This window comes from Oryzias latipes, chromosome 6, assembly GCF_053564925.1.
Source record: "Oryzias latipes strain Hd-rR chromosome 6, Olatipes_Hd-rR_3.1".
Taxonomy (NCBI): Eukaryota; Metazoa; Chordata; class Actinopteri; order Beloniformes; family Adrianichthyidae; genus Oryzias; species Oryzias latipes.
The window spans coordinates 3,320,750-3,339,686 of NC_136242.1; the positions used below are offsets into that span (position 1 = coordinate 3,320,750).

Below are 18,937 nucleotides of genomic sequence, written 5' to 3' on the forward strand. Positions count from 1 at the left end.
ATGTACCAAATCTGATAGAAAAGCAAAAAAATAAAACTCACCAACTTTTAGAAGGAAGTCTCTTTTCCTTTGGACCCAGCAGAATAAACACAACAATGGAGATGAGGCTGGCAAAGCAGAAAAACTGCTGAATATTCACCAAAAGTCAACAAGGAGGATACATCTCTTTTGGGCAAGAAAGTTCCATTTTCTTTTGTTCCAATTACATCCAGGAACCTGCATGTGTTTATTACAGTAGCTGTCTGTAATTTATTGACCAAAACAATGTTAAAAAGTCTTAATACTAAGCTCTCTCTGCTGTGGGTGTGTGCCCAGCCCAACAACAGGCCATCAGGCAGATTTGACCTTTGGTTTCCTGTTTCCTCCACCTCATTCTGGTACTCAAAGACATTCTGTTCATTCAGCAGATTCAGCTTTCTCTACCTTCACTGGATTTTGTTTTCCATACTAAATCATGGAGGGACTTTGCTATTTCTGCTCAATTTTACTTCTGTCTTTAGGAGGATTTTTTGAGCCGTCTGAATCCGGTTTTGATAAAGGTGATATTTTTCATTTTCACTTCATCATTTGGTAAAGTTCTATATCTGTTTTGCTTAAACTGCTTTGTTAAACTTAAAGTCTGAGTGGTGCTCAGAATGGGGTGACGTGTTCTCTGCATTTGCCCCATTCTCTGGTGGGCAGTGACCCTCTTGGTGCTTTACCCCCGAAACCGACTCTTTAAAGCCAAGAGTGAAGCAGGGACAGGAGTGTGACTAAAAAGATTGATGCGGCTGTTAACTATCTTTTTAAATTCCCAGTTTAGAAAAAAAGCAGTTTTTATTAGCATTTATTTATTGATACTGCAGAAGAAGTTGTAGAAAAACTTCTCAATTAATAAAATTCCGACATGAACTGTTATTATTTTTTACCTAGGAAAACAAAAACTTCTGATTTGTCCAGGACTGGATGACAAAGAGACAAAAGAAGCTTTTAAGACCCACTTGAAAATGATGGTATTTTTCTGATATATTGGTATTTTTCTGTCTCATATATGAAGAAAATCCAGCTTAAAACTGCATTTCTGAGTATTTATTTGTTCAAATTTTTGTGAATCAGGAGCAAATGAAAAAATACAGTTGGGAAACAATTATATTTGTGATGTAGAAAATACGCTGGGCAGGCCACAAACTTCCTGGTTCACTCCATTCTGATGCATTCACTTGTATATGAATAGACTAGATCCATGAACGTCTGTATTTTCCTCGTCTGAGCTGGTATCGGGATCAAAACTGTACCGATGGATTGCTTGAATATTGCTCTTCCATTTATTGTTGCACGACTAATGTTAGGTTCGGGGAGTGAGGGGCTGTAAGCCAGCTGGAGAGTGCATAAACAGTTCTCAGTTATGGGTGACGGGAAGTGTGGGTGGGCCTTCCTACATGCCAACAGTCAACTCAGAGGTGAATTTCTACTGAACTACTGGCGCTCTGCAGAAACTATGTCCTAAAAAACACACAGAGTTTTGATTTTGGCATAAAACGGCATCACCTTAATTAAAAGACCACTGAAAACGCTCTGAGTGGGACTTTAAAAAACAAAGTGCCTGAAAATGAATAGGAGCTTCCATTGACATTTGACTTTGAAAAAAAAAAAAAGTTCCATTCGACACATTTGAGGAAAAGTTTAGTGCAAAGAGGCCGAGAGCAGACGTCTGTCTAATCTTGGCTCCTGTTTTTCCTCAGACATACTGCTTTGAGAGCTGTTATCACCACGCAAGCAATGAGATACCTTTGGAAATATTTGTGTGTTGCTGTAAGTTTGTTTGAAATAAAATTGTTTTTTTAAAGAACTGCTGACAGCCTATGAATCACTTAATAATGTGAGACCCAAATACCTGTCATATATATTGGTTTTTAACCAAAACCAACCCAGCAAAGCTCTGAGATTGACAGGAAGCCGCCGGTTCACCCTAGAACCAAGCAACGTAAAAGTGCTTTCAACTACAACTCAAATAGAACCACCTTCCTGATGAGCTCAGAAGTTTACCAACATAACATAACATAACATAACTTTAATGTATTTTCTATTGCATTTTATCTCTATTTTATTTCCGTTTAAGCTGCAAAGCCATTGCTTTGAGATTCTTCTTTGTATGAAATGTACTTGGAAAAACGTTGAACACAACGTTTTGGATCTCAAACTAAAATTGTTGTGAACAAAAACTGACCAAATCACTCAATGAAATAAATATTAAATATTTAGACTAGAGAAAATTAGGATTTTGCGTCATACTATTAGCAATAAAATTGTTTAAAATAAAAGATGAGGTTAAATATGAAAGAGTACAGTGGGGCAAAAAATATTTAGTCAGACACCAATTGTGCAAGCTCTCCCACTTAAAAAGATGACAGAAGCCTGTAATTTTCATCATAAATAAACCTCAACTATAAGAGATAAGAGGAAGATAAATCCAGAAAATCACACCGTCTGATTTTTAAAGAATTTATTATTAAACTATGGTGGAAAATAACTATTTGGTCAATAACAAAAGTTCAGCTCAGTGCATGGTTATATACCCTTTGTTGGCAGTCAAACGTTTTCTGTAAGTCTTCACCAGGTTTTCACAAACTGTTGATGGTATTTTGGCCCATTCTTCCATGCAGATCTCCTCTACAGTAGTGATGTTTAGGGCTATCACTGGGCAACACAGACTTTCATCTCCCTCCAAAGGTTCTCTATGCCTGGTGCAGGTCAACTACTTGGTTTCTGGTGTCCTTAGACAGCTCTTTGGTCTTGGCCATAGGGGAGTTTGAAGTGTGACTGTTTGAGGTTGTGGACAGGTGTCTTTTACAGGGGTGGACAAAATAGTTGGTACCCCTCAGTTAAAGAAAGAAAGTCCACAATGCTCACTGTAATGACTTGAAACGTTCAAAAGTAACAATAAATTAAAATGTATTGAAAATTAAATCATCAAAATCAGCCATTACTTTGGAGTTGTTGATTAACAGAATTATTTAAAAAAACAACTAACGAAATAGGGCTGGACAAAAATCATGGTACCTCCATAAAAGACTGAGAACTAGTTGCCCAGAGGGTCATGATGAACTCAGGTACATCCTTTAATTGACATCACAGCTGTTTTCAAACCCATAATCAGTCAGTCTGCCTATTTAAAGGGAGACAAATAGTCACGTTTCTGTTTGGTGAAAAGGTGTGAACCACACTGAACATGGACAACAGAAAGCCAAGGAGAGAATTGTCCCAGGACATTAGAAACAAAATTATAGACAAACATCATGGAGGTAAAGGCTATAAAACCATCTCTAAGCAGCTTGACGTTCCCATAACGACAGTGGCACATGTTATTCAGAAGTTTAAGACCCACGGGACTGTAGCCAACCTCCCTGGACAAAGAGGAAAATTGAAGACAAATTGAGGAGACGGATAGTTGGAACTGTATCCAAAGAGCCCAGAACAACCTCCAAAGACATTAAAGGTGAACTCCTAGATCAAGGTACATCAGTGTCAGATCGCACCATTCGTGGTTGTTTGAGTCAGAGTGGACTTCATGGGAGACGACCAAGGAGGACACCACTGTTGAAAGGAAATCCTAAAAAAGACAGACTGGAATTTGCTAAAATGCATTCTGGGAAAATGTCCTTTGGACAGATGAGACAAAACTAGAGCTTTTTGGTTTGGCACATCAGCTCTATGTTGGTAGACTCAAAAATGAAGCATCCAACCAAAAGAACACTGACCCTACTGTGAAACATGGAGGAGGCTCAGTTCTGTTTTGGGGCTGCTTTGCTGCATCTCCCACAGGGTGTCTTGAAGTTGTACAAGGTCAAATCAAATCTCCCGATTATCAAGGCATTCTGGGTAGAAATGTGCTGCCTAGTGTCAGAAAGTTTGGTCTCAGTTGCAGGTCATGGGTCTTCCAACAGGACAACGATCCAAAACACACAGCCAAAAACCCCAAAAATGGCTAAGAGAACAGCGTTGGACTATTCTGAAGTGGCCTTCTATGAGCCCAGATCTGAATCCCATTGAACATCAGTGGAAGGAGCTGAAACATGCCATTTGGAGAAGACACCCGTCATGAGGAGTGGGCCAAAATATCTGTCGACAGGTGCAGAAGGCTCATTGACAAATACAGAAACCGTTTCATTGCAGTGATTGCCTTAAAAGGTTGTGTAATAAAATATTTAGTTATGGGTACCATCATTTTAGTCCAGCCCTATTTCATTAGTTTGTTTTTTGAAATAATTCTGTTAAGCAACAACTCAAAAGTAATAGCTAATTTTTATTATTTATTTATTCAATAAATTTTATTTTATTGTTACTTTTGAACGTTTCAAGTCATTTCAGTGAGCATTGTTGACTTTCTTTCTTTAACTGAGGAGTACCAACAATTTCGTCCACCACTGTATATAGGTAACCCTTGTGCTGTCCTAGGCACTTTACCATTTGGAGTTGGGTCATCTAGACCCACTAGACAGTGCTCTGAACCTTTTTTCTTCAATGATTTGTGATCTTCACTGGTGTCCATGGATTACATGAAATCTTTCCACCTTTATCCACTTTTGTCATGGTAGGGAGAACACGTCAATGGAAGGGTGGGGTCATCTAAGATAGCACAAGGGGTAACCAGTTAAACAGGAGCCATTGATACAGGAAGCGAGTGGAGGACAGAGGATCCTCTTAAGGTCTGAGAGAGCCAGAAATCTTGCTTCTTTGTAGATGACAAAATACTTATTTTCCACCATAATTTACAATAAATTCTTTAAAAATCAGACAATGTAATTTTCTGCATTTTCCTTTTCATTTGTCTCTCATAGTTGAGGTTCACCTATGATGAAAATGACAGGCCTCTCTCATCTTTTTAGGTGGGAGAGTTTTGGAAGTTTAGACATTAAAATATAGTTCTGTAAAGTTTTGAGGTTTTTAACACAAATAAAAAAAATCAATCGTGTTTGACCCCAAAGAATAATAAAGTTTTAGTTTGACATTTTATTCTGTAGTATTTCCTTAAGGAAAACAACTTTTCTGGATCTCAGACATGTTTCTGTGGCTGCATTTTTTAAAAACTAAATCTGGTTGCAGTCATTCCTCAGGGTTACACGTCCAGTGGAGTCTTCCTGTTAATCGAGGGAGGAAGATACACCTTGAACTTCACCGCTGCCAGAGATACGTGTTTATCCCTGAATGTAACCATGGCAACCAAGGCTCAGATGGAATGGGCAATCCAGCATGGACTGGAGACATGCAAGTAAGCTGGTTGATGACGTGCAGCTGTGGGTACAACAAATGTTTGCTTACGTTTTTGCAAAGTCTGATAAATGCTGATTTTATGTTAAATGCAATGATCACTCAATTTAATTAAGCACATGTGATTTAGGTGACTTTATTGTTTTGTTTTATCTTCTGTCTTTTTAATCTATGCATTTGAACATTTCTGTGATGAGTTTGATAAATATGTGTAAATACTTTATTGCTTTGACTACAATGCTTGAAATGAATCAATAAATCAAATCAAATATCTACACAACTTTTTTCAAGAATAATATTTACTATCAAATAATATTTTTAGAACACGATAGAGTAGAACTCAAGTTTTTTCACGAGTTTGTTGAGGACTCAGGTAAACTTCTTAGAGCAGCTGAGAAAAGGTTTTATCGCTACCCAATATGTACCGGTTACCTAGTCTGTACCCCACATATGTGAAATGTGTCTTTTTTTCTCTCAGAACATTTTCCTTCAAATCAATAAAAATTATGTCTAATCTAATCTAATCTAATCTAATCTAATCTAATCTAATCTAATCTAATCTAATCTAATCTAATCTAATATACTTTATTGGCCCGAAGGAATTTTGTCTTAGATTCCCAGGGGCTGCATCATAGCATTCGTGCATGCACACAACTCTGTACAAGTACGGCAGCAAACAACACAAGCAGAAGTGCGCATAAAAATATACAAGGTATTAGATGTGCTGTGGTGCATGGTGACTCTGTGTCTGACATAAATCGTTAAAGACATTTAAAACACCCATAAAATAACAAGTAACCATCTGAAATCCATAAAAGTCATAAGTCAAAAACACTGTAAAAAGTACCTTTAAGATGAAAAAGCTTGTAAAACAGAGATTGTGGGAAAAAAAAATAAAAATATATATATATATATATATATATATATATATATATATATATATATATATATATATATATATATATATATATATATATATATATATATATACATATACATAGTAATATATATACATAGTAAAATACAGCAGTTCTTAATTTTGTTAAAATGTACTCCAGTGTGATTAAATTAAATTAAATTAAATTAATTTTATTTATATAGCACCTTTCATGACGAGAAGACAGCTCAAGGTGCTGTACATAAAAACAAAAACAAATGCAATAAAATACAATAAAAGACATTCAATTAGCCCCGCGCAATAAAATACACAAAGACAAACACCAGTGGATAATAAATAAGTGATTAAAATAAAGAGAAACCAGAATTAAGATAAACCAAAATAAAGAGAAACCAGAAAGCGCCGTCTGCCCTGTCCTCCTCTCGGCAGGTGTGTCAGTATAGACCCAAACACCCCAGCCGGGGGCGAGAAAACACTTGAAAACAGTCTAATTTGAAATAAAAAGAATATGTGGTAAAATATCATAAATCTTGATTAAGCAAATAAAATAATAAAATGATGTGCAAAAACATCATAAAACGTAAAAAAGAATGAAGAATAAATATATGTGTGATAAAATATTAGAATAGAAAATAGTAGATTAAACAAGTAAAATGCTAAAAATGATGTAATAGAACATCATAAAACGTAAAAAGAATGAAGAATAAATATATATGTGATAAAATATCATAAAATATAAGAATAGAAAATAGTGGATTAAACAAGTAAAATGCTAAAAATGATGTAGTAAAACATCATAAAACATAAAAAGGCATAAAATCTAATTAAAAGCTAATTTAAAAAGGTGTGTCTTTAGTTTCTTTTTAAAAACCTCCACAGTTGTTTTTTGTCCTGACCCTGGGGACCTTCAGCAGGGCTGCACCTGAGGACCTAAGGACTCTAGGAGGTTCGTACGTTAAAAGCAAGTCGGATATAAAAGAAGGACCAACACCATGGACACTCTTAAAAACTATTAAAAGAATCTTAAAATCAATTCTGAAGCTGACGGGGAGCCAGTGCAGAGATTTTAAGATTGGTGTAATGTGCTCCCTCTTCCTAGTTCTTGTTAAAAGGCGAGCAGCAGAGTTCTGGACTAGCTGCACGCGATTGAGAGTGGTTTTCTTTACAACAGAAAGGAGGGCATTACAATAATCTATTCTTGATGTAATAAAAGCATGAATTAGGATTTCAGCACTGCCTCTAGAGAAAAAGGGTCTCACTCGGGCGATATTCCTTAGATGGTAAAATGCAGATTTATTTAGTTGATTCACATGTTGGTCAAAGCTAAGATCTGCATCTAAAATCACACCGAGGTTCCTTACTGTGTCACGTGTAGTCATAGAGTGGGTTGACAGATAAGATTGGACCCTATCTCTCTCAGCCTCAGAACCGATTACCAAGACTTCAGTTTTGTCCTGATTGAGCCGCAAAAAGTTCTCTCCCATCCATATTTTAATATCTAAAATACAATTTAAAAGGCCATCCAGGGTGACCCAGACTTGTTTAGTAATGCAACAGATGTTGGAATAAATGATACAGCGCTCTGTTGCTTTGGTGTCTTATTGCTCGGTAGCGCCGCCCTGATGGTCAGAGTTCATATCCACTGGGCAGTGGATGGGAGGGTACGTTTATGATTCTCTGTGCCAGGGACACGTCTGGCACTGCAGGATTTGAGTACCTAGCGGTGGTATGTTGCTGATGGTAGCCTTTGTTGTTTTAGTCCCAGCTCTCTGCAGGTTTTTCACTCGGGATTTTTGCTCACAGTTCTTGTAATCATTCTGATCCCACGGAGTGAGATCTGGCAGAGAGCCCCAGATGAAGGGAGATTATCAGTGGTTTTGGATGTTCTCCATTTTCTAATAATTGCTCCCACAGATGATTTCTTCGCGGTGCTTTGTAGCGGGCTCAGATAAGAACGAGTGAAGCAGAGAAGCTGTGCAGCAGGTCATGGACGGAGCCTCAGTGAGGTTCTGCAGAACTTTTACAGCAATAGATTTTAGTTCAGTGACCTAATGGATCAGACTGATGTGTACAACGCTCTGAAAATACACCAATATCATCTCGACTCGCGATGAAATCCGTGTTACCTTCTGCGTGTGAGAAAACTGCTGCAGCTGCAGACTGTCCTGTAAACAAAGCATCTTAGCCCCATTAAAGCGCTCTCCTTCCCCCTGTTATGCTGCCTCATCACACTTTATTCTTTCTAGAAAGAATTGACGTTTTTTTGAAGCACCCGTTCAAGCAGAGTGCAGGCTGAACAGTTTAAAAGTTAGTTAGCAATGGTGGATATAAACAGCACTTTATTTCCTCAATCATACTTCTAGAACCTTATTGGTTAAGACACATTATTCTAGAGTTTTTTGTATACTGAAAATTATTTTGTTATTGAAATCAGACAATGTTGACTGTTCCCTTTAAGAATAAATATTTCTTTTACAAAATAAAAACACTATGAATTTGCTTGAGTAAAGCAACTTGTATAAGAGATACAGCTGCCGTGCTTTACATTGCTTTTGTTGTAGTAAAATGAATTTTAACATTTTGTTAGGGCCATGCATTGTACAAATATTTTACTTCTACAAATATTCTAAGTAGAAGTAAGTAGAATATGGGCGATTTAAGGCTGGATGGCTCAGTTGGCTATGTGCAGGACTGGTACATAGGAAACCAGGGTTAATTTCTCAGGGGATGTGATGTGCTTCAGTGTGGGTCTTGGGGCAAGACCTTTTACGCTGCTGCCTGACTATGTAGCCACAAGGGGGCTGAAGTCTGGTGTCCCTGTGCCGGTCCCCAGCCCAAATAAAAAGCAGGGTTGTGTCAGGAAGGACATCTGGAGTAAAAATCTCTGCCAAACAACCACCTGTACACACATCATACATAGACGTACATATGGGTCATTCAAACTTATCAATTGAACTTTATGAAATATTTTTTGAATGTGGGAAATCTACACTTTTTAAAAACAAAATTTTTGTTCTGCAAGATATTTGTGCAAACCAACTCACACTGTGGCACTTCAGTCTTCTAATCAAACCTCAAAGACCTATACAGATGTAGGTCATCTGTTTACTGAATATTTAAAAGTTAAAGCCCCATTAGCTGTCGCCTAGGTGACAGCTAACTTGGGGGAGCCCCATTAGCCCCAGTGAGCTGCAGACACTGCTACACTTTGGAACAATTTGGTGGTTTAACTCCCCAATCCAACCCATTAATGCTGAATGTCAAGCAGGGAGGCCACTGAGTGTTACTAGTAGGATACTATAGTGTCAAATTGCAATATATTGCAATTTACTGCTGCTGCCGTGGTGCAGCGGTAGGCGGTCGACCCATGATCGGTTCGATTCCTGCCTTGCACACCCATGAGTCGAAGTGTCCTTGGGCAAGACACTGAACCCCACCTTGCCTCTGGTGGTAGGCGGGCGCCTGTGTTTAGCAGCGGAGCCGCCACCTGTGTATGAATGTGTGTTTGACTGGGTGAATGGGTGTGTGACTGTAAAGCGCTTTGTCCTTGTAGGAAGAAAGGCGCTATATAATTATACGCCATTTACCATGTATTTGTGTGACAATCATTTAGTCAAAAGCTAAATGCACTGACTTCCTGCTTGAAGCTGATTTGGGAAGGAAATGTGTTAGATCAAACCAATTCACCAATTAACCACTAGATGGCGTACTGCACAATCATCACTTCTTAAAGCTTATGATTTAAATAAACATACTGGTTGTCTGCTTCCAACACTGTCTTTAGAAATGATACCCATGACGACTGTTCCTGAAGAAAATGTTTCATGAACCTCTAACTGTATTTGACAGTTGGCTATAAAATTCCCAACTAAAGAATATGCTTACTGCCCCAACAATTTTTCTGTCCTGCTTATGTGTCAATCATTGGGGAAAAGATGGAGGTCATAAGGTCAAGACGGGAAGGACCGCAGGGCAAAACTAAGTTAATTCAAATCGGCCGGACACAAACCAGCGAGCCATGTGACCACCTGCTCTGTCATATTGTTAGATCACATTTTCAGACCTCAGTTTGTATGGCTTATGCAAAAGCAGTGGTCTGTTACAGAGTTTAGCGCAACAACAACTACTTGTAGTAGTTCTAATGAAAATGTTGTTCTTGTCTCTTCTTTATGGGTGGCAAAATGTCAAAATAAAGCACTCCAAAATGATTTTTTTATTTTATTTCTTTCTTTCTCCACAGGTTTGGTTGGATTGCTGAGATGATCGCAGTCATCCCACGACTAAAATCTGACATGATGTGTGGAAAGGGAAAAACTGGCGTGGTATCTTGGAATGCACCAAAGCATATGAAGTTTGCCGTCTTTTGTTTCAACTCTCCAGGTGTGTTCATCACTACGGTTCGAACCCAAAACCTAATCTTTTTTTAGGTTTTACAACTTTAAAACCTGATATGTTACATTGCAAAATAAGATGAATTCTCCATATTTTTCCTTAGCCCTTGAAAACCTGAGGCAAGGTCTAAGCACATCAACAGTGAGCTCAAAATTCCTCACACCTTCCAGTCGTCTGAAAACTCCGCCCACATCACCTGCTGCACCTGCACTTGAATTAACAAGCACATCTCCACCTTCAACACCATCAACAACTGCAGGATCCCACAAGCAGTTGTCCTTCAGTTCAACTTCTTCTCCTTTGGTTCCAACTGTGTCACCTACTGGATCGTCTTCTCCTCTTCCTCTCCTCGTCATTTCAAACTCTAGTGAAGACGGTTTCACCTTCTTCACTTCTACACAGACTTCTGGCCCCTCACTTTCCTCAGAGTCAGAGCCACCAAAGCCTAACATCTTAATGAAATATTTCCCAGCAGGTAATGCTTGATAGTTCTTTCTAATTGTAAAAACACCAATGTGAAGGGAAGTGAGCAGATGTCAAAATAATAACTTGCATTTCTTTCCATAATCTTTTTAAACAACTGCATCAATAATAGTAATAACAATAAAAAGCCGGGAATGAGTTTTACTACATTTTTGTTTCTGAGAACCAATAGGAGTTATTTCCTGGCCACAAGGGGGCAAACAAGCTCCAGAAGAAAAACATCAGCTGAAGTTACCCCCTTGTGCTATCTTAGATGACCCCACCCTCACATTGACGTGTTCTCCCTACCATGACAAAGGTGGATAAAGGTGGAAAGATTTCATGTAATCCATGGACACCAGTGAAGATCACAAATCATTGAAGAAAAAAGGTTCAGAGCACTGTCTAGTGCAGGGGTCGGGAACCTATGGCTCGCGAGCCATATATGGCTCTTTTGATGGTCACATGTGGCTCGCAGACAAATCTTTAATTATACTTTTTTTTATCATTAGACCAGTCCTTCTCGGGCGCGATGCGATGCCAGAGGCGCGCAATAGTAGCGGTGCTTGGAGAGAAAAATCTGCGCCAGCGCTATCAGTTACTATTATCTATTATTTCACAGAGTTTATACCAGCTGGAAACCTGTGAATTGCCGTGCCTAAAAGTGCGCGCTCCCGTCTCTGAGAAAGAGCGCGGAGTTGCGGGGACGGGATGTGTGAGGGAGAAAGCAGGGGGGGGGGGGCTGAGGTGTTGGGGGGACAGGCAGCAGGTGAATCGCGCAGGGATTGTAAAAACGTAAAACCCACTGCCTGTCACTCACTGCAGCGTGTGAGTGTGTGTTTGGCTCCCCGTCTGCATGTGAGCAGTCTGTCTCACATCTACAGAACATTCAGACCTACGATCACGTTTAAAGTCTCAACGCCTGCATGAAGCAGAAACTCACCACGTATCAACCAGACTAGACCATCACCAGCAAAACTACCACGAGAAATACTCATCATTTATTAGCAACAGCATAACGATGTTATTAAAAAGAATCCACAGACTTATTGTACTTTAAAAATGTTGAAATTAAATCAAATGCACACATTCATTTGTATATTTAGTTTTAAACAAATTGTCGCGGACTGAGTTGGATGGCTGTTGGGCCGCGTTAAAAGTTCTGGAGTTCATTGAACGCGTCAAGCAGAGATCTGATTGGCCCTCAGTTCTGTCGCTCAGCCTGTTGTTAGGTAGTTTGGACCAATGGGGTTCAGCTATGGGCCGAATAAGGGAAATGGGAGGGCTGCAGCGGGAGCAGGGGAATATAAAGTTAGGAGAAGCGCTCTCTCTCGTCTCGTGTCGACAGGAGAGATTCAGGAGTTGCTGAATTAATTTTACGGCGTTTGTTGTGGTCTACAGTAACCAGAATAAAGAACCTTAAAAGAGGTTAAGTCTCCGTGCCTCAGTGTGGGAAAGAGACACTACATTATTGTATGGCTCTTTCGAAATTACATTTAAAAATATGTGGCGTTTATGGCTCTCTTGGCCAAAAAGGTTCCCGACCCCTGGTCTAGTGGGTCTAGATCAGTGTTTTTCAACCAGTGTGCTGTGGCACACTAGTGTGCCGTGGGAAATTGCCCTCATTAACTGATCTAAAAACATTTACCATCTCCAGGATTTCAGCTCTTTGTTCATCCAAACAGATCCTGATAAAACACTGAGTAGTTAGGAATATGAAAGATCATAAAATCTTTTTTTTCTTTCTGTTTATTTGATTCTATTAGAGACATTTTGATAAGAATGACGGTACCGCGATTTAGCTGCAGCTTCAGTTCTGTTTTCGAAAAAGTCCCGCCCCTTTAACTGTCTCCACCAATCATTCTTGGAGGCTTAATCACACGTCATCAGTCTGACCAATCAGAAGTGATTAAAGTCTTCACTTCCTTGTTCCGATTCTGCTCATAAAGTCTCTCAGTTCCAACAGGATCTGGTGTCAGACCGTGGAAAAGGTGATCAAAACAATGAAGCTTAGAGAAGAGAGTCTGTCTGCCTTCAGCGTCAGTTATTGCACTACGTCTCCCATGATGCATTGGGTTAACGTGACAGCATCTCTGTGCTACAGAGTCTTCCCTGTTAAACATCTTGAAACCACAACAAACACACATCAAACAGTTTTAAAATCTTCTTGATGAAATCAGAGGTCAACAGTTTAGTTCTCCTTCAAGGTTTGTGTTTATTAACAGCCAAACATCCCAGAGTTTGGTCCAAGTCATCTTTCTAACTGAAACACTTTTTTAACCCTTGTGCTTTCCTAGGCACTTTACCATTGGGAGTTGGGTCATCTAGACCCACTAGACAGGGCTCTGAACCTTTTTTCTTCAATGATTTGTGATCTTCACTGGTGTCCATGGATTACATGAAATCTTTCCACCTTTATCCACCTTTGTCATGGTAGGGAGAACACCTCAATGGAAGGGGGGGGGGGTCATCTAAGATAGCACAAGGGCTAATAGGGTCTGAATTATTTTATATGTTAAACTTTATTAGAAGTAATAACAACATTTAAGAAACTGGATTAAGGTGAAGTGGCCAACAGACACAATTAAACTAAATCGAAACAATTTATTTATCTAAAAAGAAATAAAACATTTTTGTTAAAGTTTTCAAAGACTTAATTTTTGATTAAGACAAAAGAAAAACTAATAAAACTTCAACATGTTCACTGTTTGTGTAGCAGCTAAAGAAAACAAATATATATGTTGGTATTTTTGTGTAAATTTTATCAAACACATTGTGATAATATCGTTCAAAAATTACAGTTGCCTTTGCACCAACATTGAAATAAATATAAAAAAATAAAAATAAATCACTATTTAGAAAGAATATATTTGTTTTTTTGTGAGGTTACATAAAAGTAGATGTTAATAAACTGGAGGAAAAAACAACTACCAGGGTAAAATGTCAATTAATTTAGTTGTAAATTATTACGGAAAACTGACTTAACTTTTATTACTTCCAGCTTTTTCTGCCACAATTATCACAAAAATGCACATGAGATTGTAGAGGTACATCAATACAGACTATGAGTTCTTCCTTCTTTAATTTTTGGATGCTGGTGTGCCGCGGGGTTTTTGTCAAGGTTAAAGTGTGCCGTGGCTCAAAAAAGGTTGGAAAACACTGAACTAGATGACCTAACTCTCTATATTAAAGTGCCTAGGACAGCACAAGGGTCACAGATGAAAATTATTTTTAACAAGTTCATTTTGGACGCAGGCAACTTTCCCAAAAATTTCCCATTACATTATTATTTTATGAAAGGATTTTTTCCCCATTTTTGTGAATACTCTCAGTTTTTACAAACTACTGAATGAGTACAGGAAATCAGTAATTTTTTGGACCTGTTTGGTCTTTAGTTAGAAGACTTTATACTGACACTTGACCGTTTGAGCTCTCTTTTGTTGTTTTCTTTCCAAACTGTTCCTACAGTAATCATCGCTCTTGTGGGGGTTTCCATCCTGATGGCAGCAGGAGCTGTGAGTATCTACAAATGGTAAGTCTTCCAACTTTAAAGCCCAAAACTGTGGAAGTCTTATTTATTTTATTTAAGGAAGGAGAATTTTTGCATAAAGAAAACCAACCATTTGTGACTCCCTTTGAAACAGAAGACAGTAGTTGTGCTTACAGATCAGCCTATAGAAGTATAAGTGTCTCATAATTCAAAATAAAAGTCAATACCAAAATGCTTTTTCATTTTCAAAATAAAGCTGTGTTCGTTGACTTAAAAATGAAATAAAAAAACTATCCACCAAATGGCTTTTTCCTTTTCTTCTTAAACACTGCTCGTTTTTTCACTTAATTAAAATGATAAAGAAAATGGTATGTGACATTTCACTTTCAAAAGTTCTTTAGTAAACGTGTAGCAAAATTCAATTAGAAATATCTAATTTGACGATTAAAATGGATTAACAGAAATGCTTTTTCATTTTTAAAATGTAACTGCATTAAATGACTCAAAAATAAAATGAAAAATCAATACTTGAAAAGGCTTTTTCATTTTCTACTTCAGCACCACCTTTTCTGTGACGTGATTAAAGCGATAATGCAAAGAGGGGTTTGCATCTTTGTTTTCACCCCCCCCACCCCCCGCCACATAATTCATTTCCAGTCAGCAGTTCCAGAGGGAGGCGGGGCATAATGTCAGAAGCTGGAAAGTTCAGCATGGCAATCTCAGTGCTAGAGCTGAGCAGCTGTCTTCAAACAGCAACACCAGCAAGAGACAGCAGGAGACGATCTTCTAAATGTGCTTTTATCATTGTTATGATTATTATTATTATTATTATTTCAAATATGTGTGGCCAGTGCTTTATCCTCGGCTGAACAACCCGGAAGAAGGGTTAGGATTGGGTTAATATGTGCCAACAACATTTAGCCGTGGATTCATTTATTATTAACCTAATCCGTGTGGGTAATGCCGCCATGTGCATCTTGGCTTCACGTAAACATGTGGGAATAACATCAGCCTTTATTTTATGTGGACATGACTGGAAACACAAAGTCACATGATTGTTTACATGGTTCCTCAGGACTGTGCGGAGCGGCATTTCTGCATTCAAAAGCCTCCTCCACTAGCTCACACGCCGTTCCAAAGCTGCTCCTCTGCATGGAGACACGGTTCTATCGAGGTCCTCAAGAGTTTCACCTTTACCTTCCTGTGAAACAAACTTAGACACGGACTCTTCTGCATGCATGATTATATTACCCACTGTATATAGCTAGGCAATGCATAAAAGCAAATACGAGATAACTTATATATATTATTCCAACAGAGCGGTGTTGAAGAAGAAAAAGAGAAAGCTGTTTGACAGATTTATTTGTCTTTCTTTTTTTGAGTCAACAAATGCAGGTTTATTGTGAAAAGGAAAAAGCATTTCTGGTATTGACTTTTATTTTGAAATATAAGCCACCTGTGCTTCCATACTCAGCCTCTATTTCAGCTCTTCATTTTGAATTTGTGCTTCAATAAAGGGGAAGGTCTAGCTGGTATCAGCAGCAGCAGGACGATGCAGAAACGGAAATGTGGAAGTTCACCAACAGTGAGACGGACCTGCAGAGCGAAGATGGAGCAGAGCTGGAGCTGGACGAGGAAGAGCTGCGCAGAAAGTTCTGCAGTGAAATCAAACTGTTTGTTAATCCACAAAAGCCAACAAGCCTCTTAGAGAAGTAAACATTTCTTCATGCTCCTGTTCTCAGTTTAGTCCAAACTGTTCCCTGGTTGGCTGTTTGCAGAGCTAGCTCCACCTTGTGTTTGCTTCTGCTGGCATTTTCTGCATTCACACCAATAAAATATTCAAACCTACCTATGAGACAGAAACAGCAACACAATATCTTCACTTATAATCTTGACATTGAGCGGCACTTTCAGTTGGTCAAATGTCATCAGTTCACCATCATCTTCAATATTTCTCAAAGATGTTCACTTGTGTCAAATCTGCTGCTCGTCATGGGGGAATTTCCTTAATATGCATTTTTTTCATTGCTGGCAGGAGAGTTCTAGCTCTGGTTGCCATGCTCCACATGGATTTGTTCTTGACCCCCTTTTCCTTCTCAACATATGCTCCATCTCTGACCTGCATCATTTACTGTGGAGTATTTTCTGTGCTGCTCACACACCTCTTTGTCTCTTTTCAACCACATGAGATGACAGTGTTCTCACAACCTTTGCCTGCCTTTCATACATCTCTGCTAGGATGAGAGAGACGCATCTTTGGCCTAACCTCTCAAAGGCAGGAATCCTGTTTTTTTTTCCTGGGAGCCCTGCTGGACAGCAACGTCATCATCAACCTGAGATTTTTAGTGATTGTCTGTCTAATTTCTGAAATGAGTTTCATCATCAACATTTACCAACAGAAAAAATACCTCTTTCACTTTCTAGAAATTTTCTCTAACCAATTTTCCCTATCCTTACCCCTTTTCCTTACCCCAGGTTCAGGTCCCAGCTGGGGGACACAAAACAGAACACCAATGTGGAGTGTGTTCTCCCCGTGCATGCGTGGGTTTTCTCCAGAGGACTCCAACCTTCCCCCAACATCCAAAAACAGGCTTCGTAGGTTAATTGGTTACTCTAAATCAGTGTTTTACAACCTTTTTGAGCCAAGGCCCACTTTATCCCTGACAAAACTCCTGCAGCACATCAACATCCGAAAATTAAAAAAGGAAGAACTCATAGTCTCTATTGATGTACAGTCCCTCTGCAATCACACATGCATTTTTGTGATAATAATGTAATAATGTGATGTAATAAAAGTTAAGTTAGTTTTCCGTAGTAATTTTCAACTTAATTATTTGACATTTTACCCCGGTAGTTGTTTTTTCCTCCAGTTTATTAACATCTACTTTTATGTAATCTCACAAAAAAAACAAATATATTCTTTCTAAATAGTGATTTATTAAATCACTATTTATTTAATCACTAAATTTAATAAAAAAAAAGACTAACATTATATTTATGTTTTCTGCAGCTACACAAAAAGTGAACATGTCGAAGTTTTATTAGTTTTTCTTTTGTCTTAATCAAAAATTAAGTCTGTGAAAACTTTAACAAAAATGTTTTATTTCTTTTTAGATGATTAAATTGTTTAAATTTAGTTTAAATGTGTCTGTTGGCCACTTCACCTTAATCCGGTTTCTTAAATGTTGTTATTACTTCTTCTAAAGTTTAACATATAAAATAATCCAGACGTCATTAGAAAAGTGTTTCAGTTGTAAAGATGACTTGGACCAAACTCTGGGATGTTTGGCTGTTAATAAACACAAACCTTGAAGGAGAACTAAACTGTTGACCTCTGACTTCATCAAGAAGATTTTAAAACTGTTTGACGTGTGTTTGTTGTGGTTTCAAGACGTTTAACAGGGAAGATTCATTTTACGCTGAAACGTTGTCACTTTAACACAATGCATCATGGGAGATGTAGTGTAAACTGCCACCGCTGGCAGACAGACTCTCTTCTCTAAGCTTCATTGTTTTGTTCACTTGTTCCACAGTCTGACACCGGATTCTGTGGAAAGCTACACCGCTAAAGACGAGCTTTAGCTGTCTTTTTTTGGAACTGAGAGACTTTAGGAGCAGAATCAGAACAAGGAAGTGAAGACTTTATCCACTTCTGATTGGTCAGACTGATGACGTGTGATTAAGCCTCCAAGAATCATAGAATCAAATACACACAAAGAAAAAAGTATTTTATGATCTTTCATATTCCTAACTACTCAGTGTTTTATCAGGGCCTGTTTGGATGAACACAGAGCTGATATCCTGGAGATGGGAAATGCTTTTAGATCAGTGAAAATGGGTAATTTCCCACGGCACACCTGACCATCTCCCTCGGCACACTAGTGTGCTGCGGCACGCTGGTTGAAAACACTGCTTTAAATTGTCCCTATAGGTGTGAATATGAGTGTACACGGGTGTGTGACTGTTGACCTGTCCAGACTGTCCCCTGCCTTCGCCCACATGTGACAGGGATAGGCTCCAGCAGCCCCGAAAGGGACAAAAATGGGTTTAGAAGATGAATGAACTAACTGGTCACTGCTGACTGTTGCCCTGACTGGCTGTTTTTCTGGAGGTTTCATGAGTGACTTTTCCTCTCTTCTGTCCCCTTTTGTTTGCTCATCCTGCACATTATACCAAAAACCCTTCCATGTAAATCTGTTGGTGACTGTTAAAGGCTATTAATAAAACACAAATAGCACTAAATAAAACTTTTCTGTGTTTGTTGTCTTTTGTAAACCTCCCTTTTGAACTGGTGCTTTGGAAATAAATTATCCATAGTTGAAATGAAAATAAAAGAGTATATTATGGATTTTAAGCGACAAATATTTAAGTAACTATATTGACTTGTAACAGTAAAATTGGTTAAAAAAAATCTGAAAGAGTTTACTTTAAAATGTTTAATATCTAAT

At 38.4% G+C, this 18,937-nt stretch overlaps 1 protein-coding gene across 2 annotated transcripts; it reads left to right on the forward strand.

The window, feature by feature from the left end:
* The first annotated feature begins 385 nt into the window (after positions 1 to 385).
* On the forward strand, positions 386 to 18,736 carry lyve1b (lymphatic vessel endothelial hyaluronic receptor 1b). Of its 2 annotated transcripts, XM_078948233.1 has the most exons (8): positions 386 to 539; positions 1,722 to 1,791; positions 5,083 to 5,248; positions 10,386 to 10,525; positions 10,641 to 11,012; positions 14,468 to 14,531; positions 16,007 to 16,201; positions 16,965 to 18,736. In XM_078948233.1, exons 3-8 carry the CDS (start codon positions 5,193 to 5,195, stop codon positions 17,086 to 17,088), a joined length of 951 nt encoding a protein of 316 aa, XP_078804359.1. In that variant the 5' UTR covers positions 386 to 539; positions 1,722 to 1,791; positions 5,083 to 5,192; the 3' UTR covers positions 17,089 to 18,736. The 2 variants fall into 2 exon arrangements, with proteins under 2 accessions (XP_078804359.1, XP_078804358.1); XM_078948232.1 differs by lacking the exon at positions 1,722 to 1,791.
* The last annotated feature ends 201 nt before the right edge of the window (positions 18,737 to 18,937 follow it).

Coding starts and splice junctions, on each gene's coding strand:
- lyve1b (XM_078948232.1), top strand. CDS start 455: ATGGAGGGACTTTGCTATTTCTGCTCAATTTTACTTCTGTCTTTAGGA. Junction 5,249..10,385: donor CATGGACTGGAGACATGCAA/GTAAGCTGGTTG, acceptor CTTTCTCCACAG/GTTTGGTTGGATTGCTGAGA. Junction 14,532..16,006: donor GCTGTGAGTATCTACAAATG/GTAAGTCTTCCA, acceptor GCTTCAATAAAG/GGGAAGGTCTAGCTGGTATC.